The following is a 26973-nucleotide window of genomic DNA, read 5'->3' on the forward strand; positions in this document are numbered from 1 at the left end:
TTATAATTGAAACAAAATTATATTGGTATTAGAAATAGAAAACTTGGTTAATGGAACATAACAGAGTCTCAAATTCCTTTAATAGAAATTAAAATCTGAAAAATTCAATAATTATTTCAGGGTAAAACATTATATTATTTAACAAATTATGCTTAATAAATGGATTATCTGAATTGCAGAAAATAATGTTCTATTCTTAACATATTCCAGAAAAATAATCTTTAATTTTACCTTTCAAAATATTAAAATAATAAATTACAAAGTGTAATTTCAATAAAAAATTAGAAGGAAATTATTTTTAATTTTCTTTATTTCAAATAAGAAACTAAGAAATGAATAAATAACTGTACAAAATAAATTACAAAAAATTGTAAAAAGGCACAGGAAATATGTAAGTCTAGAAAGAATAACTTCTGAAAGAAGACAGAAAGCCCAGAAGATAAAAAAGGAAAACAATAAGAGGCACATATGCATAAATGTGTATTCAGGCATATATAATTATTTGTATAGATTAATTTATATGTATAATTATAATGTTTTGCAGAAAATAAATAGCCATTTTTTTTATTAGAAAGCAATTTGAATGTATCTGACAAATATATCAGGAACATATTAAAAATACAAAAGACTACTAATAGATCTTCACAGACCAAAAGAGAAAACAAAAACACTACAATTGTAAAAACAACACAAGGCCATCTATTTGTGCATAGAGGTTGATATGTAGAGAAGGTGGGCTTGTACCTGCAATCTGCTAGAATTTCTGAGCTTTTCTGTGATGCTAATGTGATCACCTAATGGCAACTATGTGTACAAGAATTTTGCAAGCACTAAATTGTGAAAAATGTAGTCACTGTAGTCATATATTTCTGCTCATTTTTTTCCTACTCTGGATTCTGAAATCAGTCTAGAATCCCAATGAGATTTTGTTTTTAAGGTGTTATGCAGTGATCAAATCTGAAAATTTATATGGCCTGTTTCTTCAGAAAACATTCTCAACATTCTGAACAAAAGAATTCACACTTTTTAAAACTAAGTTGCAAATGGCAACTTGAGCAGAACTTGAGTATCAAGCATCTTGTTCTTGCTAAATATTTAATACAGAGCAAAAGACACAGTAGGCACCCATTAATAATTTGCAGTGTCAATGATGGAATGGAATGTACTGAACAGAAAACTATGTCAGGAAAACAATGACATCAAAATTAATGCAAACCATGACCTGAACATAAAAGAAGAGCAATAACTTGTTACTTCAGACTATGTATTGTTAGCTTTCTTCAGGAGCAAATCACATGATTTGTTTTGTTTTTATTGTTTTCTGCTCACTCATACCTCCCATTTTGTGTCTTTCTTCAAGGTAGATTACACATATTTCTTGATTGTTGCTCTGTGTTCCATAGTTTGCAAACTAAATTAAGCTTCTCATAATGCTCATTTGTTAATTCTAGATAAATATATAAATACATACTTAGAATGAAATAAGAAAAGGAAAGAATAAAAGAGAAAGTGAGAGACTGGGGAGATTGGGAGAGAAGAAGAAAGGAAAGAAAGGGTACAAAGAGAAAGTAGGAGAAAATAAAATATACTAGCTTATTCTCTGTGTGTGTGCATGTGTGTGTGTTTACTTATTTATTTTTCTTATAGATAGAAAGATACCAGCAAAACAATTTATACCACCATTGGCAGAAATGCCTCAGGGCAAAATGTACTGACTGCATAAATGTTAGCTTTTCTTGAATATTGTATTAATATAAGCTAGAGTTATGTGTTTCCAGAGATTAATTTGGATTCTGAAAACATTAGCATTTCACTTCTAGATTACGTTCACACAGAATGAGAATGACTTAGAGATGCCAATTATAAGATCAAATATTAATTAATATTACACATTCCAAGTACAGCTTCTTTTCTTTTTCTTGGAACAGTTAATAGATCTCAGATCCAAGCTGTCTTTGGGTGATGAGAGTTACATAATGGGCTTCATCTCTTCTCACCATAGGTACAGAAAGTCTTTGGAGTATAATAATTTAACTACATGTTAATTTAAGAAATTAAGAAAGGAAGAATTGTAATAATTGGAGTACTCCTGGCAAATAGACTTTTATGCCCTTTTCAACTCTTCAGCATGTATTTTTTTTAGCCTTTGAAAATATAGACCCCTCCCCACCACAAAACAATATCATTTTATATGGTAAATCAAAGAAAATCTACAGTTGTTGTACTCATGAACCTTGGCACAACATTTGGCAATATTCAACATTCATCGGAAATGAAATGTGTTGAACAAGCAACATAGGCATCCATGTTTCTACAATTTTTTTTAATACCAGGGATTGAACCTCAGGGTGCTTAAACCATTAAGCTACATCCCCAGATCTTTTTATTTACATGTCTCCCTAAGTTGCTTAGGTGTTGGCTAAGTTGTTGAGGCTGGCTTTGAACAATCCATCCTCCTGCCTCAGCCTCCCAAGCCACTGGGATTATACTGAGCTCAGCTCAAAGTATTTTCTACATTTTATTACAAGCTCTTGAAATGTTTTTTTCCTAAAGTCTTTTATTCTTAATGATTATAAAACGTAAGACAACATAGCTAATTATTCCACAAACTATTTTCTTTACTTGGTTGACCCATCTCACCTTGTTTAACATTAGGTGGGAGCAAGAGTACTCCTTATTTCCCTGAACAGAAAATAGTCAGCAAGGCTCGTAAAGACCTTCTCAGACACTCTACTTTAATCTGCAGTACACAAATGAATAATTGAATACCCCAATCATTACTGTATTTTGCTTCTGTTTCAGTTTTGGAATTTAGATTAGTAACACTCATCTTGGGGGTTGTCAATCTGCTTTTAGCAGTAGAAGATAAGCTTAGCCCAGCTCAATGTTTAAATAATGGATGAATGATTAGAAAATAAAAACCAGAAACACATATTATAATTAGAATTTAATTCATATTCACCCTTATGAATCTGGAGACATGTCAGCAAGATAATTAAAACAGCAGTTGGTTCTTATTCCTCTCTTAGTAATAGACTTCTCATAGTAAAAATTGTAAAATGAGTACACAGTTATGAAAGCAATATAAGTGTTTATTTTAGAACTTAGAATATTTTTTAAAAATTGAATTATTAAACTCTGACATAACTTATGAAGTTGAAAATCTTTGTTTTATTTTTTAAATTTAAATTCAGTTCTTTTTAACATATATAAAACATAAAAAATTAACACATATTGATGGGGTACCATGTGATATTTCAATATGTGGATGCATTGTTCAGTGTGTAAATTCAAGTTAAACATATCTGTTTTCTTATTTATTGTTTCTTTATAGTGAAAATATTCAAACTCCTTTCTTCTAGTTTTTAAGAATATACTGTGTATAGCTACCTGTATTCACCCTAGTATGCAATAGTATAACTGTTTTTCTTATTCATAACCATAACTCAGTACCCACTTAACAATGTTCCCTCTATCGTACCTCCCTTTTATTCTCCCCAGGTTCTTGTACTCAGTTTTTATGAGATTAACTTTTTATATTCCATATATAGGTGGGGGCATGTGGTACATATCTTTCTGGGACTAAAGTCTATATTAAAAGAGTCCAAAAGTAATTGTTATCAGTGGTAAACACATGTCCTATAACTGCCATATTCCTTATGTCACATTTATTTAGGTTTTTCACTATTCAGTTTTGCTTTGGTAAAGTAAGCAAATTTAAAAAAATATATCAAATTATTATATATGAAATACATTGATGGCTACGATAGTTCTAAAGATACAGAATGAACATATAGATTCCATTTTAATGGAATGTACAACCTTGATAGGTGAAGAGGGATAAAAGAATTCCTGATTGAGAGGATCTATAGATCAATACTACAGCATGAGACACTGTTACATACGTCCCTGAACACTCCTCAATCCTTCTAGTTTTTGTAGAGATAAAGTAATTATTGTTTTGCGCTTATAAAACAAGATTTGGATCACATCAAGTGAGCCTTCTCCTGATACTGCTCACTAGTTTATTGAATCTGAGTTTCTCAATTAGTGAGAAACTGAGTTCTTTAGGAAATCTTAGCATAGAACTATAAAAGTCTGCAAATTTATTATTGTAAAACTATGCTTTTTTCATGAAAATTTTCTATTTTGTTTTTATTTGAACATTTTTCTGCTTACCCATGGCTGTAAAATGGTCTTTATGAAGTAAGTTTTCTTTTATTTAATATTTTCATTATGTTTCCCAAAAAAAGATACAGTTATCTAACTTAAAATGCAACTACTTTTTCTTGTTTGTATTATTATTTTTGAATTTTAAAAATAAGAATGCTGCAACAACTAGGAATTTTATTTACCTATCATATATTAATTACACAAATAATTTTCAACTCCCAAATGTTAACTTATTTATTGAATTAATGATATATATGGAGCAGTTGCCTCAATTTTTAAATTTCAATTTTCATTGGCAGTTATTGTGATGATCTTGGGGATAATTCCCTGTGAGGCTGACATCCCACAATGTCCTGGGTAGGAAAAGATCTTATATGTAACTGTGCCTCTTAGAAACAGCATGATAATAGAAAGCAGCTTATTTTACTGGAAATGACTAGACTGAGGGACCCATCATAGGATATGAGTTCTTTTTCTGATAATGATTCCCATTCCTTTATGTATTCCCCCCTGTGTATGATACTGCCTCGTCATTTAGAATCCTCACCTGGTCTCTGCTTTCCCCAATTCTGTGCCCATTTGTGTCTTTATGCCATTACCTGTATCCGATTTTTCAACATCCTTATATTTTATCAGTCATTCTCTCAACTTCCTCAATAATTGTCTTCTTCTTTTCCACACGCCTCCTGACTGCTATATTTATTTTTATTTTCATTGTAAACATATTAGGAGAAAATAAGGAAGTTGTTAAAATAATTCACATTTTATTCCCTTTGTTCAAATACTTGACTATTTAGTAAAGAACTAGGGAGTGTCATATGAGTACATAGCAATACACTATTTTAGTTCTTCATATATCAAGGACAACCACTATTGATGGAAACTACAGCACAGGGGTGAGAAGGACACTTACTTACCTGAGATCTTGAGATGGTTCTGCTCTGACGTGAGGTGTCTCCACCGAGTGCCCAAATACTGCTCCTTCGGTGCCTGGAGGCAGCAGAAATAAGTGGTCAGAACAAGAAAGTCCATAGACACATTCGGTTTCATTTCTATTTTTATACATCAAATATTCTTCCCCAAATGGGAAAACTGGAAACAGGAGTAGAGAAAATGAAAGAGAAATGATGGAAGAGGAGTACAGAATAGTGAAGAACCAAAGAAAGTCAACCTAAATATCTGTTATAACTCTGTTAACTGCTTTTAAGATGACATTACTTATACATTGAGACTGAGAATTTCTACTTTCTGGTCAAAGAAAAAGGAACCATTTATTTTTCCAGTGCCTAAATTCTCAGTTAAGTGAACTAGAGGGAGGGACAGGTCAGTTTTGATTTCTGTCCTCCTACAAATAGTAGGGCAGGGATGAAAGTGTTAGAGGGTGAGCTCCAGTGTAGCATATTACTAGTTGCTTAAAGACAGGTCTCGTGGGGCATTTAGCAATATAGCTTTATAGTGATCATCAAATGATAGAGAACGTATCATGTTACTTTGACCCCTCTGGAGTTAAGGCTCTATCTAAAACTATGAGCTACTTTAGTTCATTTCATTATAGCTGAATTCATATGGGGTCACAGATGTCTGAAGAGGTCACGGACTCTAACATCTGCCTCAGCAGTTGAATGACACTCCACATAAACTTTCACTTACTGACTCCATTTGATATTTTTTCAGACTTAGAGATTCTCTGTGCTTTAACTGAACAAAATGGAATGATTTTCTTCTTCAAAAGCCAAGTGAAAAAAAATTTTTTTAAAAGATATTGGTAAAAACCTTTGTATTTTTGTGATTTTTCACAAGCATTTCAGATCATTTCCTTCAGATTAAACTTTAATTTCTTTTGTTCTAATATTCTTAAAATGTCTATATGTAAGAATGTCATTCCTGTTCCACAAATGTCTTCAAAACTATTTAAGTATTACAAGGCAATTCAAAACTATAAATTTTAAGCCTACAAAACAAACCTGTTATTGCTTAATGTGAAGGAACACATAAAATACATTAATTCCAGTAATCAAGGATGAAATTGCAGCTAGGAAAGTTCAGCTAACATTTTGAGTTTCTTAAATAATAATTGGCTGTGTTGGGAAATGTATTAGAACCACCTGATGATAGCTTTTTAAAAAATAGCAAAAAGACCTTGATCCTGAGTCACAGAGGAAGGTTTTTTTTCCCCAAAGATTGTAACAGAATTTCATCTGTTTTATGGCTCTTAGGACAAATTAAGACTCTGCTGTAGTAAATTCCTAAGATTACAGATTTCAACTTATAACTAAAAGTTATTGGCATTTTTGGACCTTCTGCTGGGTTTTACTAGGTTTTTCTTTTTTTCTTTTTCCCCTTAAAATGGAGCATGTAGTGTAGGGCACATAGTGTTTATCATTTTAGTTGTTTTCACAAATTTAGAAGAATTATGTCTGTAAGAGCATTTCTCTTTCCAGTTTGTAGGATATTTTATCTCTAAAAGTGGTAAATTTCTTAAGATGAGTCTTTAAATGTAAAATAATAGTTTGAGATAAATCTCTACTTTCATGCTTTTGATGGGATGGCATTTGAAAGAACATTCCAAGGTATAAGTTTGCAGATCTGAAAAAAAGAGACTTTGACATTTTAAAATGAAATATAACTTCCAGGTAGGTTATTTATCCATGTGCAAGGTTCAAAAACTAATTTCTACTATTGTATGATTATGAAAAATTCCCAATGAGTCAGAAATGTAATTAAAGGATGGCAACAATACTTATTTCTGAACACAGGTTGGCATACATAGTAACTGGGCATAGATTGTATTGGGGAAAATGAAAATAGTCAAAGTTTAAGTTTTCAAAGAAGATCAAACAATTATACAGGTCTCGATTCTAAGTTTCGATGTAGAAAGGTATTAATAATTTTTAAAATATTCCTAAGGAATTAAGTCTACAATCACATCATTTATGGGGCTAAGTTGAAAACTGAACAAAGCATCATAAATAAATAACTAAATGCTGATATCTAGATGATGAAAAAAGTTGTTCTCACCCTCCCTGCTGATGCCAGACTTACAAAAATTAATAGTTGTCAAAGATAATCTTGAAGGATATCAATGAGGAAAAATAAAAGCCACCTGAACCAGATTTGTACTATAACAGCTGAAGACAATCAACAGTAAAAAATAAATCTCTCATAAATGGGAAATTTTTACTGTCAGGTTTGTCAGAATTGACAATAAAAATACAGGATATTGGTAGCAGGAGATGGAAGATTATAGGAAAGGTTTACCTCCCAGTAGCTCCTTAGCAACAGAATTAAAAAGCAGGAAGACTGCTCATCAAAGAGATGGATAACTAAGAAAATTCCCTGAAATTCAGTACTTGACAGTAAAAGAAAACATAGAGAAACAGAAAGTTTGAAAATTCAAACATAATATAAGAAACCATATGTTAGAGGCAATCATGAGTTCAAAGCCAGCCTCAGCAAATTAATGAGGCCCTGAGCAACTCAGCAAGACCCTGTAAATAAAGTATTAAAAAGGGCTGGGGATGTGGCTCAGTGGTTAAGCACCCCTGCATTCAATCCCCAGTAGGAAAGAAAGAAGGAAGGAAGGAAGGAAGGAAGGGAGGGAGGGAGGGAGGGAAGGGAAGGGAAGGAGGGAGGAAACGAGGGAGGGAGGGAGGAAACGAGAGAGGGAGGGAGGGAAGAAAGAATATGTGGATAGAGATAGAGATGTGCCAGCTTGGCTGGTGGGAGCAAAGAATAGTGGAGAAAAAAAAAAATGGATTTGCAGGAATCTATGGAATATAGAGGGAGGCTGATCTTCATGGGCCCAGAGCCAGAGAGGGAGGTTGTTGAGTTAAAAAAATAAAAATTTCTCAACAGATATTTCAATGTGAATTGGTGCCAGTGGAGAACCATTTGTAAGTGCTGTACCATGGGGAGCACAGAAAAAAGATCAGCAACTCATAAAGGAAGTTGCCACCCTCCCAGCAGTCACCTATCATGGGCTTCAGAGAGCCTGACCAGTGTGACTGAAATAGGTACAAAGAGATTTATTTGATCCTTGAGGATCCTTTGTATGAAGACCAAGGAGAAAGAGCTTTCTTTGTTGCATGATGTCACATATCCATGATGACTTTGAATAGAAATGGTCTCAACTTCCCAATTATAAGTTATAGATTAGGATAATGTATTTTTAAATTTTTATTTGTTTTAATTAGTTATACATGACAGTAGAATGTATTTATGCACTTTGATATATCATACATAGATGGGATATAATTTCTCATTTTTCTGGATGAACATGTTGCAGAATCTTATTGGTCATGCACTCACATATATACATACAATAATGTCTGTTTCATTCTACTATTTTCCCTATCCCCACATCCCCTCTCCTTCTCTCCCATCACTTCCCTCTACCTCATCTATGGTAATGCTATTCTTCCCTAGTGTCTCCCGTCTTATTATGAATTAGTATCCACATATTAGAGAAACGTTGGCCTTTGGTTTTGTAGGATTGGCTTATTTTGCTTAGCATGATATTCCCCAAAGCTATATGTGCTAATAATTTATATATGCCATGATTTTACTCTTCTTTAAAGCTGAACTAATATTCCATTGAGTATATATCCACATTTTCCTTATCCATTCATCTATTGAGGGGCACCTAGGTTGGTTCCATAGTCTAGCTATTATGAATAGAGCTGCTATCAACATGATGTGGATGCATGCATTACTATAGTATGCTGATTTTAAGTCCTTTGGTATAAACCAAGGAGTGGAATAGCTGGGTCAAATGGTGGTTCCATTCCCAATTTTCTGAGGAATCTCCACACTGCTTTCCATAGTGGTTGTACCAGTTTGCAGTCCCACCAGCAATGTATAAGTGTATCTTTTTCACCAAGATTGCCATTCTGACAGGAGTGAGATGAAATCTTAGAGTAGTTTTGATTTGCATTTCTCTAATTGCTATAAATGTTGAATACTTTTTCATATATTTATTGATCAATTATATTTCTCTTCTGTGAAGTGTTGTTCAGTTCCTTAGCCCATTTATTGATTTGGTTATTTGTTTTACAATGTTAAGTTTTTGAGTTCTTTATATATCCTAGAGTTTAATGCTTTATTGGAGGTGTATGGGGTGATGATTTTCTCACAATCTATAGGCTGTCTCCTCACTTTATTGTTTTCTTTGCTGAGAAAAAGCTTTTTAATTTGAATCCATTCCATTTATTAATTCTTGATTTTACTTCTTGTGCTTTAGGAGTTTTGTTAAATAATTCAGATCCTAGGCTGATGTGGTTCTAAATGAAATTCTGGCATATTGCATACAAAAACATATTAAAAAGATAGTGCACCATGATGAAGTGGGATTCATCCCAGGGATGCAGGGTTGGTTCAACATATGTAAATCAATAATCATAATACATCATATTAATAGTATTAAAAACAAGAATTATATGACCATCTCAATAGATGCAGGAAAAGCATTTGACAAAATACAGCACACCTTCATGTTCAAAACAAACAAACAAACAAACAAACAAAAAAACCACTAGGGATAATAGGAACATACCTCAATATTTTAAAAGCTATAGATGCTAAACTGAAAACCAGCATCATTCTAAATGGAGAAAAAATGAAAGCATTCCTGCTAAAAACTGAAACAAGACAAGGATGTACTCTTTCACAACTTCTATTCAACATCAACCTTGAAACTCTAACCAGAGCAATTAGACAAAAGAAAGAAATTAAAGGGCTACAAATAGGTAAAGAACTCAAACTATCACTATTTGCTGATGACATGATTCTATATCTAGAATATCCAAAAAATTCCACCAGAACACTTGTAGAACTAATAAATGAATTCAGCAAAGTAGCAGGATATAAAATCAACCCCATAAATCAAAAGCATTCCTATACATCAGCGATGAATCCACTGAAAGAGAAATTAGGAAAACGACTCCATTCACAATAGCCTCAAAAAAAAAAAAAACCTGGAAATCAATCTAACAAAAGAGATGAAAGACCTCTCCAGTGAAAACTACAGAACACTAAAGAAAGAAATTGAAGAAAATTTCAGAGGATTGAAAGATCTCCCATGCTCCCAGATAGGCAGAATTAATATTGTCAAAATGACCATAGTACTGAAAGCATTATACAGATTTAATGCAATTCCTATTAAAATCCTAATGACATTCTTCATAGAAATAGAAGCAGAAACCATGAAATTTATTTGGAAAAACAGGAGACCCAGAATAGCTAAAGCAATCCTTGGCAAGAAAAGTGAAGCAGGAGACATCACAATGCCAGAACTTAAACTATACTACAGAGCTATAATAATAAAAACAGCATGGTATTGGCACCAAAATAGACATGCAGACTAAAGATACAGAATAGAGGACTTAAAGACAAACCCAAATAAATATGGTTATGTCATACTAGACAAAGGTGCCCAAAACATTCACTGGAGAAAAGATAGCCTATTCAACAAATGATGCTGGCAAAACTGGAAATCCATATGTAGCAAAATGAAATTGAACCTCTATCTCTCACCATGCACAAAAATCAACTCAAAGTGGATCAAAGACTTAGGCACTATAACAGAGACCCTACACCTAGTAGAAGAAAAAATAGCCCCCAATCTTCACCATGCCAGCCTAGGATCTGATTTCTTTGGAATAATGTATTTTAAAACACAATTCAACTATATGCTGTTTGCAACCACATCTCATAGGCAGAGACACCCAAAGACTGAAAGTAAAAGTTTAGAAAAAAATACTCAGTGTAAATAGAGTCCAAAAAAAATTAAGAGTAGCTATTCTCATGTTTGACAAAGCATATTTCAAGCAAAATTTTATCAGAATATACAAAGGCTACTGCATACTGCTAAACAGAACAATCCAACAAGAAGATATCATGATAGAAATATATATTCCCCAAATGTCAGTGTATCTAATTACATTGAAAAAATACTTCTTGACATTAAATCTTAGACTCCAATAAAATGATACTAGGTGGTTTCAACACACCCTTATCACCAATAGACAATCCATATAAATATAAATTAAATAAATATACCTCTGACTTAAATAACTCTATGAATCAAATGGATGTAACAAATTACTACAAAATTTTTTTTATCTCCCAAACAGCTGAATTTACTCTCATCTCAGCAGCTCATGGAAATTTTTCCAAAATAGAGCATATTCAAAGTCACAATATAAGTTTTAGAAAATACAAAATAAAGAGAGATATAATTCCATGCATTTTGTCAGATCATAATGGAATGAAACAAGAAATCAACAGCAAGAAAAATATTAGAAACCATATAAACACATGGAGACTGAACAGTTCTCTTTTAAATGAATAATGAATTGTAGAAGAAATGTGAGAAGAAATCAGGAAAATTTTAGAAAAAAGTGAGAACGGAGATACAACATATCAAAATTCCCGGGACCATATGAAAGCAGTTTTAAGAGAAAAATTTGTAGTTTTGCACGCCTACATAGAAAAATAGAACCTAAATAAGTAAGTAAGCTTATGATCCATCTCAAGGCATTACAAAAGGAAGAATAAACTTATTATAAAATCATTAGAAGACAGAAAATAATTAAAATCAGAGCCAAAATTAATGAAATTGAGAATAAAAAATACAAAGGATCAATGCAACCATAAATTTATTATTCAAAAAGGTAAATAAGATTGATAAACACTTTGCCAAACTAATGAAAAGAGAGATAAAAAACCCAAGTAAACACAGTTAGAGATGAGAAAAGGGAAATAACCACAGACATTTCTGAAATCTGGAGAATCATTAGAAACTATTCTGAAAATTCGTAATCCAATAAACTAGAAAATCTAGAAGACATTGACAAATTTCCAGAGACATGTGACCTGCTCAAATTGAACCATGAGGATACAGAAAATGTAAACAGACCATTTTAAACCAAGGAAATATAACAAAGAAAAGTCAAATAACAGAAGAACTCTCTTTTGAGTTATATCAGATATTTAAAGAAGAACAAACACCAGCCTTTTTTCAAAGTATTCCACAAAATTAAAAGACAGGAAACCCTCCCAAACACATTTATTGAAGCCAATGTAATCCTGATACCAAAACCAGTCAAAGACACATGAAGGAAAGAAAGCTGCAGACCAATAGCCCTGATGAACATTGATACAAAAATCCTTAATGAAATATTAGCAAACTGTATCCAAAAACACATAGAGAAGATGATACATTATGATCAATTGTGTTTCATGCCAGGGATACAAGGCTGGTTCAACATATATAAAATATATAATTCATTACCTAAACAGAATAATGAAAAACAATCAGATGATTATCTCAAAAGATTCACAAAAATCTTTGGAGAAAATCCAGCACCCATTTATGTTAATAATGCTGGAGAACCTACAAATGAAAGGAAATTACATAATCATTGTAAAGGCTATATATGACGAATTCAAAACCAACATCATATCTCACACGTGTGCCAAGCAAGCAATGAAATTTGGGTTCCTCTGCATGAAATGTTCTGGCTGCAGAATAAAAGCTAATAAAGAGAAAACATGGAAGAAACCACAGGACACAGGAAGTAATTTTAGAATGGGGAGGGGGATGGACCACTCTCCAATCTTAGGGATCAAGCTTCCACACCAGAAAAAGAGAGAGAGAGGGAGCCCACACTTGCTTTATTTATATGGAGAAACATGAAAGGTTTTTCATGGAATGTTCTTTGCCAAATAAGTAAGAGGTGGGCTGTCCAGTTCCCAATCAGTTATGCCCAACTCTGGAGCTATGAGAGCTGTCCCATGAGTAGAGCAGGGATTGAGATCTCAGGCCTTGGATGGTTGGGATCCTTCCCAAGGGGAGACCTAAGTGCATAAGCACTCAACCACTGAGCCATATCCCCAGCCCTATTTTGTATTTATTTAGAGACAGGATCTAACTGAGTTGCACCTCACCATTGCTGAGGCTGGCTTTGAACTCGCCATCCTCCTGTCTCAGCCTCCAGAGCCGCTGGGATTATAGGTATGCACCGTGGATCGGTACTGAGTAAATAACCCTCAATCATCATAAACATAATAAGTCATAGCTTCCCACAATCATAATAAACAGAGAAACACTAAAAGCATTTCTGCTACAATCAAAAATAAAACAGGAATTTTACTCTCACCACTTCTATTCAATATAGTTTTTGAAATTCTAGCCAGAGCAATCAGGCAAGAGAAGGGAATTGAAGAGATACAAATAGGAAATGAAGAAGTCAATTATCTCTGTTAGCTGATGACATGATCCTATATCTAGAAGACCCAGAAGAACTCCATCAGAAGACTTCTAGAAATAATAAGCAAATTCAGCAAAGTAGAAGTATATGTGATCAATGTTCATAAATCAATAGCTTTCCTGTATTCTAACAGTGATTCTTCTGAGAAAGAAATCAGAACTATCCCATTCCCACTGTCTCAGAAAATAAATAAACATAATTCTTGGGAATTAATCTAACCAAGGAGATGAAAGATCCTTGCAAAGAAACTACAGAACATAGAAGAAAGAATTTGAAGAAGATATTAGAATGTGGAAAACCTCCCATGTTCTTGGATTGGCAGAATGAATATTGCCAAAACTGTCTCACTACCAAAAGCAATATACAGATTCAATGCAATCCCTACCAAAATACCAGTGATCTTCTTCACAGAACTTGAAATAGCAGGGCTAAAATTCTTTTATAAGAATAAGAGACCCAGAATAGATGAAGCAATTCTGAGCAAGAATGTCAATGGAAGAGGCATCACAATACATGGTCTCTAACCTTAACAAAGTACTTAAAAAAAAAAAAAACATAAAAAACAAAGCAAGCACTGAACTCCGTGGTGCATGCCTGTAATTGCAGCGGCTCTGGAGGCTGAGACAGGAGGATGGTGAGTTCAAATGGAGCCTCAGTAATGGTGAGGAGCTTGGCAACTCAGTGAGATCCTGTCTCCAAATAAAATACAAAATAGGGCTGGGGATGTGGCTCAGTGGTTGAGTGCCCCTGAGTTCAATCACTAGTACAAAGTAATAAAACAAGACAAAACAAAACAAAATCCATAAAAAACATGAAGCAAGCTGTACTTATGTTCTTAGACACTGATTCTGTCCAGCTTTCAAAACCTCAGTAATCTGACCCTATCAACCTGTTTTGACCTATTTTCTTATACTTATCTATGAAATATTTTTACTAAATTTCCCAACTCTTAAGGCAAATGAGAGTTCTTCATTCTCTAAATGAAGGTTTTACTATTGCTAACATTCATTTGGAATCGATTATATCTCTTCTGAAAAGTTGTATTTTTAAGTATGTATGTTTCTCCTCTTAGGCTAAATTAAAAAAAAAAGACTGGTGAAGGCGATCCCCCACTCACTGTCTTGACAGGGTCACAGTGAGAAAAAGTGTTGGCAAAGCCGCTCTCCCACTGTCTTGACAGGGTCACAGTGAGGATGAATGCTGGCAAAGCCACGCTGGTTGGTGGGAAACCGAAACCATGAGACCCTTTTTTATGTAATTGGGACTTTGCATTTTCATGCTTATGTTTCTGACAGGAGGCATGGGTATGTTAAATGCCAAACAAATTAAATTTCAGATGGCTAGAACATAACAGGTAGTTCATGCCTTGGAGGCTGTTCTACTACCCCTCAGCATATCAAGGACAAAGTAGAAGGCTGTTCTTCTATCTCAGTACATTGTGGACAAACCTGATAAGGGACAACAAGCATCCTTTGAAAGGTCATGAGAATTTTAGGCACCACATTGATTATATCAACTAGAACCCAAGCCCATATTTCCGGCCTCTTAGAAAACCTAATCAGTATGCTTATTTCACAAAGTTCACCACATGCAGTTTCATTTTTGATTAAGGAAAGTTATATTATACACTTAGGAAAGTTAAAACATATAAAGATATATTCTTTTCTTTTTATAAACCCTTTATTACTTTACATAGGGATATATGATGAGCATAGTTAATATTGGTGGAAAGTGGATTGATTTTTAGAACTTACTTTTTATTGAGAAAGATTATAAAGATATGAGAACTAGTGCACCTTGACTGAGAAACAAAGAAACTGTTTGAGAAAGCAGCTCAACCAGTTTTATGAGAATAAATTTAGGAATTAATTAAAATAGCTTTATAAGACACAGTTTTAGAATAATGTTAGAAATATTATTTTATTTAGATTCTTAAGTTTAGAAATTCTTAAGTTTTTAGTTGTATAGGTTTCTGATATGTTTTAAGAATGATTTATAAACTTTAGGATATTTTAAATATAAGATTTAAAGGGACTTTTTTAGATGGGAATTTTAGATTAGAAATAAAATACAAGTGTACTTTAGGTTAATGATTGGTTAGGAGACTTAGAGTCTGGTTACGTAGTTTGGCATTAGTTAATAAGAAAATAACATATCTTGGGAAAAATAGAAAATCTTGGGAAAATCTGAAAAATGTAAATTAGTGACGTATGTTATTAATGATTCTGTACTTTTAATAATTACATAACTGAAGGTCATATCCTAGAAAATGTAAATTAATGTTACATTTCTTGTACCCCCAATCATGGTTAAGGAAATGTCATGTCTTGGCAAAGTTTAAAATTATATAATCAATGACATATTCTGAATCTATAATGATGAGAAAAATTGTAATAAAAGATGACCCAGAGAAAGCTGCATTAGCTCTCTCTCTGGAGATTGCTCCAACGGAACAACTCCTGTCTCATCTTTTCGCCGACGCCACTCATCCTTCAGGACTCCCTGGACCCCGCTAGGGCAGGACCCCGGCAAAAGACATTGTTTATATGCTACTCTATTTTTGATGTGGCACAGTGTCTTGTCAGTGTTAACTAATTAATAAGTATTGATAAAGATTGATATTTCAAGGTTCTTCTTCAAAGCTTTAGTTATTCTGATTTTTACTGAATTGGGCATGTCCCAATGCCCACGTCAGAAACTGAGGAAGCATTCTGAGATGACTTTTCTTGTTCAGTTTATTAGTGCACTTAATTTCACAGTTTTGATATCACTTATATTATCTGCCAAAAACTAACATACTACTGCCAAACAATTTTCCAAAACTTGAAGTTGACTGTGTCTCATTTTAAATGCTCTGGGAAAGCAATTGTCTATATAAGCCAAGCCAAATTTCAGAATAGAACAGAGAAGAGCTCACATCTGCCTGAAGAGGAGGGCAAATTAATGAACACATAATCTCTGTTCAGACTTCAGGGACTGATTCTAGATTATTTATATTTTTTTCTGTGAAACATTTTCTACATCTTTGAGCTCTAACTCTTTCTTCCCAACTTCCTCAGTTTCCTAAGTATAGGATTTGTAATATTGCATTACAATTTTCTTTAAACTCTTTCCAGAAACTTAGGATTCTTGAAAGTAAAAGACTTTATCTCAATCAAATTTGTATCCTTAAAACTGTCCATGAATTATAATGCATAAGAAAGTATCAGTAAATGAAAAAGAACAGGAATGAAAGCAATAATAAAAGCATGGAAATATTTTATATTTTAACTTTATATGCAAAACATACTAAGTTTCTGTTTCCAAGTATATTTATTTGTTTAACCTTAACAGAAATTTGGCCATTAACCTCAGGTATCAATTTTAATTTATTGAAATGGTTATTATAAGTCTAGTCAATATTAATTGCTCTAGTAAAACAAGAACATAGTTTTAGATGGTTCTTTAAAATAAAAACAAAAATCATCATACTGTTCGTTTGAGACTGGAGCATAATTGCCAAGAATTCTACAAAGAAGTCATTTAAAAGTCTATTTTTACTTTTCATATTTAAAAAAAAAATGTCTCAGGCATTTATCTTGGATGCTAAATCATGTCCTCTTATATACTTCTCAAAGTTTCCAAAGGGGAACAGTGTTTCCAATGTGACCAATTTGATCATGGACTGGAACCTCCAAACTATGAATCAAAATAAATTTTTTATCTATAAAAAATAAAGTTAAAAAGAGAGAGAATACTATACAGCCTTTCAAAATCAGAAAATTCTATGATTTGTCACAAAGTAGATGGCACTTTTGATTGTGTTTGCCGAAGATGGACTACTGATGGCACAAAATTTTCACTTAACATCATGTTAAGTGAAATAAGCAACTCACAGAAAGCCAAATACCATATGATGTCATTAATATGTGAAATCTAAAATAGTTAGTCTTGTAGAAATAGAGCAGAAGATTGTTACCAGAGACTTGGGTCAAGGGAGGAATGGGAAAAGAAAGGGAAGATAAAGGCACAAAGTTTTAATTTGACTGGAGACATAATTTTAATGATCTATTATACTACATGGTGACCATTGTTAATAAAAAATATATTGCATATTAACATTTTCAAATAGATTTTTTCACCTCAAAAAGTAAGTTGGTGAATTGATGGATATAGATAGATATATGTCAAATAATTGACTGAATATTTCTACAATGCATATATAGATCAAACCACCACATTGTAACACGCATACATAATTATCACTCAGCAATTAAAAATAAGTTTTAAATTTTAATAAAGAAAAAGTGATAATGGAAAAGTAATTGGAAATTAGGTGGAAAACACATTTCTTCAAGGTGAAATATATATCAAATATAAATTATGTGTCACAAATAAATACATTTAGAATAAACTATATCAAGATTGAAAATGAGATAGAATTCTTTTGTGGTTATATTGGTCTCGAGTAGCTTGTGCTTTAATAGGATTTATTTCTCTTCCTATTTTAATGTAAAAGGGCTCTCCACTTCTTAATTATATTCATGCTTTAATAAACTAAATAATTAATAAATTTTAAAATCATACATAAAGGGCTGAGGTTGTGGCTCAGTGGTAAAGTGCTTGCCTAGCACATGCAGGGCTTTGGGTTTGATCCTCAGCACCATGTAAAAACAAATAAACAAAGTAAAAGTATTTATACATTTATAGCTAAAAAAAAATCAAAAAATCACACATAAAGAAAACAAGAAAAATACGTTATTTTCACATTGAATGTTAACCCTAATATTTTAGTAGAACCAACATCTTAGAAAAAAAACTACATAGGTAATATCACTTCCTCTATTCTAAAAATTAAAAACTAGAATAGTCAACCTAAGCTTTCTTTATTTTCTTTTCATATACATATTTTTAGGAAATAATGAGCAATTCCAAGGTCTATAATAATTATCGGGATGTCACTTGTCCTTTGACATGAAGAGAATTAGGGTGTTTAGAGAATTCTGAGTGGAATTTTGTGCCATCAATAGTCCATCTTCAGCAAACACAATCAAAGGATTCTATGCTTGTTGACTTACCTAAGTATAAATGACTTACCACTTCATTTTAAATGCTCCAGCAAATTAAAATATAAATACATGAATTAATAACTTGATAAAAGTTGAGCTACCAACTGAGACTATTGTCCATTATTCATTGTTGTTGTTGTTTCATTTTGTTTTCTTTGTTTTGTGCTTGCAATGCTGAAGGCTGAGCCCAGGGGCACTCTACCACAGAGCTATCTCCTTAGTCCTAATCTTGATTGAGTCAGGATCAAAGATGCTCAGTTTTACTGTAAAATATTTCATAATTGATTAGTTCATGGTAAGATTTAGAAGATTTACACCAGATTTCTAGGTGAATTGTCTTTTTACCACATTTAAATAAATTCTTCAGAAGCTTTGAAAACCCTTACTACAAGTGGAGAGTGGCTGAAGGATGTCACTCCGGGTGTGCCTTTAGGGTTTATATTTTGTTCCTAGTGAGCAGACCTCTCTTTCTACTTCTGTGTTGCTCTGTCCTGAGCAGCCTTCCTCTGCCACACCCTTCCACCATGAGGTGCTAGAGCTCCTTAGCCCAGAGCAAGAGGGTTGGCTGTGTATGGACTGAGGCCTCTGAAACCGTGATCCAAAAGAAACTTTTCCTCCTTTAATCACTCTTGTCAGGTCTTTTGGGAACAGCAACATAAAGCTGACTAAAACAGAGGGCAAACACAATCTCTGAAAAGCATATTGTTTGGGGCCAAAAAAGAAACAAAACCCTTATGCTTCAATGTTCATGGTTTTCTACACAGAAAGTCCGAAAGAATGTACAGAAAATTTAATAAGATTAATTAGAGAGTTACTTTGACTTACTCTGAATTAAGAAGAATTTAACAAAAGTTGTATAAGCTCTTAACAGATGAATTATTAAACATAATCGAAACACAAATAAATTTTAAATATTTGTGGATTATAATTTGATCATACCTTGGAAGACCTTAACATAAGATTGATAATTTCCCCCAATATTTTAGTATAGTCCCAATGAGTTAATCAACAGTATTTGATGGCATTGGACAAGCTGATTCTAAATATATACATGTGCACATGCATAAACACACAGGAATGTATATATGTAAATACATGTATGAATATTAAGAATTATAAGGCAAACTGTATATCCCCCACACAAATATGCAGGTAGACATATCCTCCTGACCAGATAACAACACTTCCTGTAAATTCTAACAGTAAACTCCAGGAGGCTTCAGTAGAGCTAGCGGAATAGACTTAGCAGCTTACAAGACAGCCTAGAAACACACCAAAAAAATTACATCCATATAAAAACTAGATTTATGGCAAAGTAACTATTGAACACAAGTTAGAAAAGTAACTATTCAATAAATGAGATGATTATTTACACCTATGAGGAACATAAAATTGTATTTAATGCCATATGCAAAAAATCAATATCAACTGGATTAAAAATGTGATGGGTAAAATTGTAAAATGTGTAGAAGATAATGTGGGACAACATCTTTTGACTTCAGGTTCGAGAAGAATTTCTCATTAAGAAAAATTATAATTTGATCCAATGAAATGAAAAATCATTGCTCAAATACCCTTATGCTTCAATGTTCATGGTTTTCTACACAGAAAGTCCAAAAGAATGTACAGAAAAAGAAAGCAATCTTTGACCTTGCAGAAGATCTTTATACCATATATTCAGTAGTTGACATAGAGCTCTTATCAAAATGTACAAAGAATGCTAAAAACAATAAAAAGACAGATAAACCAGCATAAACTAGCTAATAGTTGCAAGAGGTAACCCACAGAGTTTAAATAACAAATATCCATCTCAGGTGGAGAGGTGGGGGTGCTTAACTCATTAGTAATGAGAGAAAAAATTGAGTTAAAACTGCACTGCGGTACCAACAGAGACTTTCTGGTTTTGCAAAACCTTCAAAATAAATTTCTTATTTCTTATCAGAGAGTAAGTATAATTTCTTAAGACAAAATATATAAAAAGCATTCAGAATGAAATTTATGAATTTGACAATATTAACACAAATTTTTTTCTTAATATCAAAAGACACCTAATTAAAGATAAAATAAAAAAGTAGAGCCTAAGCATATAAAACAATTAACATGTAGAAAATATAAATGACTCCTATAAAGCAATTAAAAACAACAAACAGCTCCTTAGAAAAGAAAGACAAAAACATGATTAGGCAACTCTCAGAAAGAAACCTGAGTATTGGATACATATAAAAAACGATATTATAGATGAAGCACAAAGAAGATGTAACTTTATATAAATCTTTATATGAAATATTAGAAAAGTTATCATGTCATTTTGTCTTGTCTGCGATAAAACACTATTCACTACTATTCTCCATTTTAGGATCATAGCAAATGGAGGCCATTATGTGGGTGTTTGGAAAATGGCAGAATTTATCAAAACAGAATCCTCACTGAAAAACTAATGAAAATAAACAACTCCCTCTTTAAAGTAGTCAACTATTTATTTTAGATAAGTGTTTTAAAATAGCATGGTGTGTCTTACCAAGTTTCCATGCTTGTTTCAAATTATAAGGATTTTTGTTGTCATTCAAGCGACTAAAATCATATAAGAAAGGAGAAAATAAACATCAGGCCCAGTTAGGTAAAGTTTTCTATTCAGTTATATTATTGTAAAACAATGCTTGTTTTTTCAGTTCACTACACAAAATGACACAGAATATATCATCCTTCTAACAGAGTTTCACTGGAGAAGACACATGAAGACTACAAAACTTGAAATCCAGGTCAATTTGGTACCTGCTTCCCTACCAAGTCGATTACTTAGTTTGAAATCTTCATGTTCTATACCAAAAACTTAAAAAGTACTGTTCTCATTTCCTCATAGTACTGTGTAAGATTTTTAAAAATATTATATAATATTCATAAATTTACATAATATCCATATATACATGTATCATGCTACAACGTATGGTTCCCAAATACTTAGCATTACTGGTATGTCTGATCAGTTGAAAAGATGGAAATCTATGATGATTCAGGGATGTGAAAATTCTCATGCAGTATTGATTATACCACAAAATGACAGAAACTTATTAAAGTCTCTCTCCTTTGAACAAATTCAATTTCAAGGAATTTATTCTAAAGAGATACTTATTTATGGTCATACAAATTTAGCTATTAGGAAGTTGATGATAGCTCTATGAAGGGGAAAAAAATCAAAATGTTCAATGATAGGGAAATATTTAATAAAGTATTGTAATTCAATAAAATAGAGTAAATGTAGCCATTTAAATTACACTGCTCAATAGCATGACTTAACAATGAATATTAACTCTACATAAGATATTTGTAATATCTATGTTCTTTTAAAAAAGTTTTTTATTTGGCCATTATAGTTATATATATTAATGGGGCTCATTTTGGTATAATCATGCATGCCCAGACTATAATTTACTCCTTTTCAATCACTTTTTCCCTACCCTTCTTCCAATACCTGATCATCTTCCTCTAGTCCACTGGTCTTTCTTCTATTTATTTGTTGTTTTTGACATTTTATTATATATATAAAGGTGAAATTCACTATGGCATATTCATATATGTCCAGAGCATAATTTGTTGAATTTAATTCCACGGTTCGTCCTCCTTTTCTCCCTCCCTTTTAGTTCCTTCCTCTACCCCATTAATTCTCTTCTAATTCCAGTTAGCAGCCATATTTTCAAGTTATAGTCAGTTTCAATTCTTTTCCTTGTATTTTTTGGACCTTTTTCTTATTCCTTTCTCTGGTGAAAAAACTCAAACTAATTGTTTAATATACAGAAGAATTTAGAAAACATTGCCTCACTTAAAGACTTACTTTGATACAGAGAAAAGTTTTACAGATCTTTTCCTAACAAATGAGTCAGCTACATCAACAAAATGTTTGGTTCTTAAGAGGTAACAATTACCCAATATAATGTCACCTTAAATGTATGTTGTTATTTCTTTTAAAGATAAATGACTTTGTAAATCAATGTCATCCAAGGGTAGATCAGAGAGTCTTGAGAGATTACGAGATTTCTGTCACCAAATGCTTAAAGGGAGAATGAGCATATTACAAAGATCTGAGAGCAGACATAAACTTAGTTGGAAAAATGGAATGATGAATATTTAATAGAAATTTTAAAGCTAAGATTTCATGATACGTATTTCACCCGTTAGATAGTAAAGTAGTGATAAATAAAATATAATAGCCACTGAAAATTTATTCTAATCAACTTGTCTTAAAACACAAATTACGAAGGATAATTATACTTATGATCATGGCTAATGTTTGCTGAATACTTAGTACTTCATTGTGATAAACTCTGAAAAAAATGTAAGTCAAGTTCTATAATTCTTACAGTAAACTCTAAAATAAAATAATCATAATATATCCATTTTGCAACTGAGAAAATGGAGGCACAGAGATGGTGAACAAGACACCCGAAGGCATACAGTCTTAAATGACCCAAGGCTAGGAAAAAACGCAAACTAGGTAAGAGTTAGAACACAAATATTCCCACTCTTATTTCATTTCTATTTATTTTTTTTTTTTATGGTACTGGGAATTGAATCTAAATACATGCCAGGCAAGCATTCTACCACTGAGCAACAGACCCAGAACTTAAGTTCATTTATTCAAAATTATCAATCCTGAATTCAAGGAAGTATGAAACTGGTATTAATTATTCCCGTTTTTACATCTTCCCACAGCTCCCAATTTAGAAAATAAAAAAATATTTGATGAAATAGATATATTACAATTAACCTGGCAGGGAGAATAATGCTCTCTCTCACCTCAAAGATCTATGTAAAATCTCTGAAATCGGTGCATCTGTTCCCTTACAGGCTAAAGGGAATCCAAATGTCAAATAGATTTAAGATGGCTAAAGATAGCATCTCAAAATGGGATTCCCCTGGATTATACAAGATGGCCACTAATAATTGCAAGGATCATTAAAGATAAATGAGAGAGACAGATGTGGAGGAATTGGAGACGTATTAGCATAAGGTACTGGCCTCTTATTGCTGGCTTTGAAGATGTAGGAAGACATGAGAACCAAGAAATGTGAAGAGAAAATGTCTAGAAGCTGGAAAAACAATGAAATGGATTATTTCAAAAAGGAGAATGGCAGAGACCTTGATTTTAGTGCAGTGAACAATGACTTCAAACTTCTAACTAACCTCTAGCACTGCAGTTAATAAATTTATCTTTCTTAATTCATTCAAATGTTGGCAATTATAACAGCAGCAACAGGGAATTAGTACAAGTAGTTAGTAATTGCAAAATGTAGACAACTCATTCAAGTTTGCAATCTTTTATCTTTCTTTTTCCCTCTCTCTCTCTTTCTCCCTTCCTTCCTCTATAGTGAAGTGAAAGATTACTCTGGTTATTATTTCTATGAATGTGAACATGGAAATTCTATCCAATTTACACAAAGCACACTGTACAAAACCATGCAGGTGAGATATATTTTGGCATACTCCAGCAAGTTCTTTTTAAAGACAATGGTCAGTCGGATTAATGAATATATAGTTGGTATAAAACTAAAATTTGTGGGCTGGGATTGTGGCTCAACAGTAAAGCGCTCGCTTAGCACGGGTGGCACCCAGGTTCGATTCTCAGCACCACATAAAAATAAAGGCATTGTGTTGTGTCCATCTACAAAAAAAGATTCTCTCTCTCTCTCTTTAAAAAAAAACAAACTAAAATTTGTTATTTATCATTGCAAAAGACTTTTTAAATTTTAAAATATTACTATTTTTTTTCAAAGTGTTTATAAAATCTATCAGGTATATTAATGTCTCTCATTGACATTGATAGGCATGTCCTAAAGTTAAAATTTACACAGCTACTTCAAGATATAGCACTTACTCCAGGAGGTCTCTGTGATTTAGTTGAAAAGTCAGATATCTAGTTTTTAAGTATGCTCATTCCTTTCCTCCTCTAACTTTTTCAAGCCTACTAAATAAATCTGATTGAAATAATAACCTAGCTACTAAATAAATCATGTCCTAGAAGCTCTCCTTCTTGTTATAGAAATTCTTTTTCAGGATCTGAATGTATTATATAAAAATACATAAATGGACACAGATAAAATGAAGTGGAAATGAGACAGGGTCATAAGTGAGGAGACCCAGATCTAATTCCTAACCTGTGTATATTTCCTGCAAATTACTTAACCTGATACACAATTTGCCAAATGAAGATAATAACACACATTCCCCTATATACTATGGAGTAAGTGAATTAGTGCAAATGACTGTACTTTGTCAGTGGCAAAGGCTATACCAATGCTATTAATCTCATCATTTTGATTAATTTTATTATTGCCATAATGCTTTATCTTGTCTCAGAATGTAATATGCAATATATTTCCTACAATTATTTTTCTTTTTACTTTCCCTTCTTATACTCTTACATTATTTTCACTTAAATACCTCTGGAATATATAATAAATTGTTTTTATTACGTTGGCCTGAATATAGTTCAGTATTACATGAAGTATTTAGCAATTTTATAAAATTATGTCTACATTAGAAAGGGAAAGGAAAAAAAAATAATAAACAATTAAATTTAAATCACCTTAATAGGAAATGCTGTAAAAGTAAGAAAGTCATTTCATTAATACATAATATTAAATAATGTCAATTTTTTGGTTCTAATAATGATAATTTTCAACATTTATTGACCACTGATTGATCACTTTTGGACCATGATTCAGACATGATGCTTTCCATGGTTTGGCTCACCTTAAATCCATGAAAAGCAAGTGATGTGTTTTCACTTATTGCTTCAACAGTTACTGATAAAAAACCAATTAACTGAATTGTCCATGATTGCTCTTCAAAAGGGCAGTGAAATTGTAATTCAGAGGCATGACATTTTGAATCTCTCCATTTATATTTAGTCTTTTTTAATCTCTTATATTACTTTTCCATTAAGAGACTGACATTAGTATATCCTCTCCAACTCTCTCTTGGTTAGTATTTAAATGAAATATCTTTTCCATCATTTCACTTTCAATCCATTTGTGTCTTTGGATATAAAGTTTATATCTTGCAGAGTCATGTTTGGATGATGTTGTAAAGTCAAGTTGGATTTTTTTTTTCAAAATATATTCTGCCAGTGCTGCCTTTTCCTTGAAGACTATATAAGCTCTAAGTAGTTGCTGGTAAAGAAAACATTCTTTCGCCTGTTTTTATTTTGCTTCCGATGTGTCTTAGAGTTCTTTCCCCCATTACAGATTTCTTTAGGTTTAATTGATGTTTTAGAGTGACACATTTTGATTGCTTTCTCACTTCTTTTTGTATATATTCTACAAGTGTTTTTCTTCATGGTTACCTTAAAGAAGGCATTTATCATTCTAAATATATAACTTGGAATTAATGTGAATTTAATTTCAGGCACATACAAATTTCTGCTATTGTGTAGTACCACCTTCCCCTTCTCCCTCAATTTTTGGTGTTATTAACTCAAATTATATTTGTATATATTTTTTATTTCTAATAACATTATAATTATTCAATGCACTTCTCTTTTAAATCCCACCTATATATGGAATTAGAAACCATAATAAAATAACACTTTTGTTTTGCTCATGTATATGCCTTCTTCCAAGATCTTTATTGATTTACAAGGATTTGTGTCAGTGTCTACAGTCACATTTTTTCAGCTTGAAGGACTCCTTTCAGCATTTCTTATGGTGAGACCTAGGGATAAGACTCTCCCTCAGCTTCTTAAATCTGGCAATGTCTTAATTTTTCCTTCATTTATGAATCACAGTTTTGCAGAGTATAGAATTCTTGATAGACAGTTTTGCCTTTCTTTGGTAATGTAGATATGTCATTCCCATTGCATTGTGGCATCTATCATTTCTGATATTCTTACTGAGGATCACCCTTATCTGGAATAAGTCCCTCCTGTCTTGCTGCTTCGGATATTCCTTTTGTTTTAATCTTCATCATTTTGATTATAAAGTATCTAATTTTGCTTTGGATTCATTATATAAAGGTTGTTAAGTTTCTTCCATATGTATATGTATGTCTTTCACCAAATTTGGAAAGTTTTAGGTCATTATTTCTTCAAATATTGTTTCTTTCTCTCTTTTCGCGGATTCTCACATTGTACACATGGGTTCCTTGGTGGTGTCCCATACATCCGTTAGGCTCTATTCACGTTTTCATTTTTTATATTTTTCTGTTCCCCAGAATCAGTACTTTCAATTTTTTTTTGTTTTCAAGTTTGTTTATTATTTCTTTTACCTGCTTAAATTGGTTATTAAACTTCTCTAATGATTTTTTTTTTTTTTTCATTTCAGCACTTTTGCTTTCCAGATGCAGCATTTGTCCACGGCTGCTTTAAGACTATCAGGATCCAGAAAGAGGGTGGGGTAGGGCAGGGAAAGCACCAAGCTTCCTTACCATTTTGAAGTTGCCTCTTACTAAATTCAGTGTTTATATGGATGTTGTAAACCTTTGACTCTTTT

General features: G+C 32.4%; 1 protein-coding gene across 2 annotated transcripts in view; it reads right to left on the reverse strand.

The window, feature by feature from the left end:
- Positions 1-26973, reverse strand: part of Sgcz (sarcoglycan zeta) — a 461601-nt gene that overhangs the window by 12973 nt on the left and 421655 nt on the right. For both annotated transcript variants that reach the window (XM_027954701.1, XM_027954699.2), the window contains one exon: positions 5091-5163. In XM_027954701.1, coding sequence (XP_027810502.1) covers positions 5091-5163 — 73 coding nt within the window. The remainder of the gene's footprint in view (positions 1-5090; positions 5164-26973) is intronic.

This window comes from Marmota flaviventris, chromosome 3 (genome assembly GCF_047511675.1).
Source record: "Marmota flaviventris isolate mMarFla1 chromosome 3, mMarFla1.hap1, whole genome shotgun sequence".
Taxonomy (NCBI): Eukaryota; Metazoa; Chordata; class Mammalia; order Rodentia; family Sciuridae; genus Marmota; species Marmota flaviventris.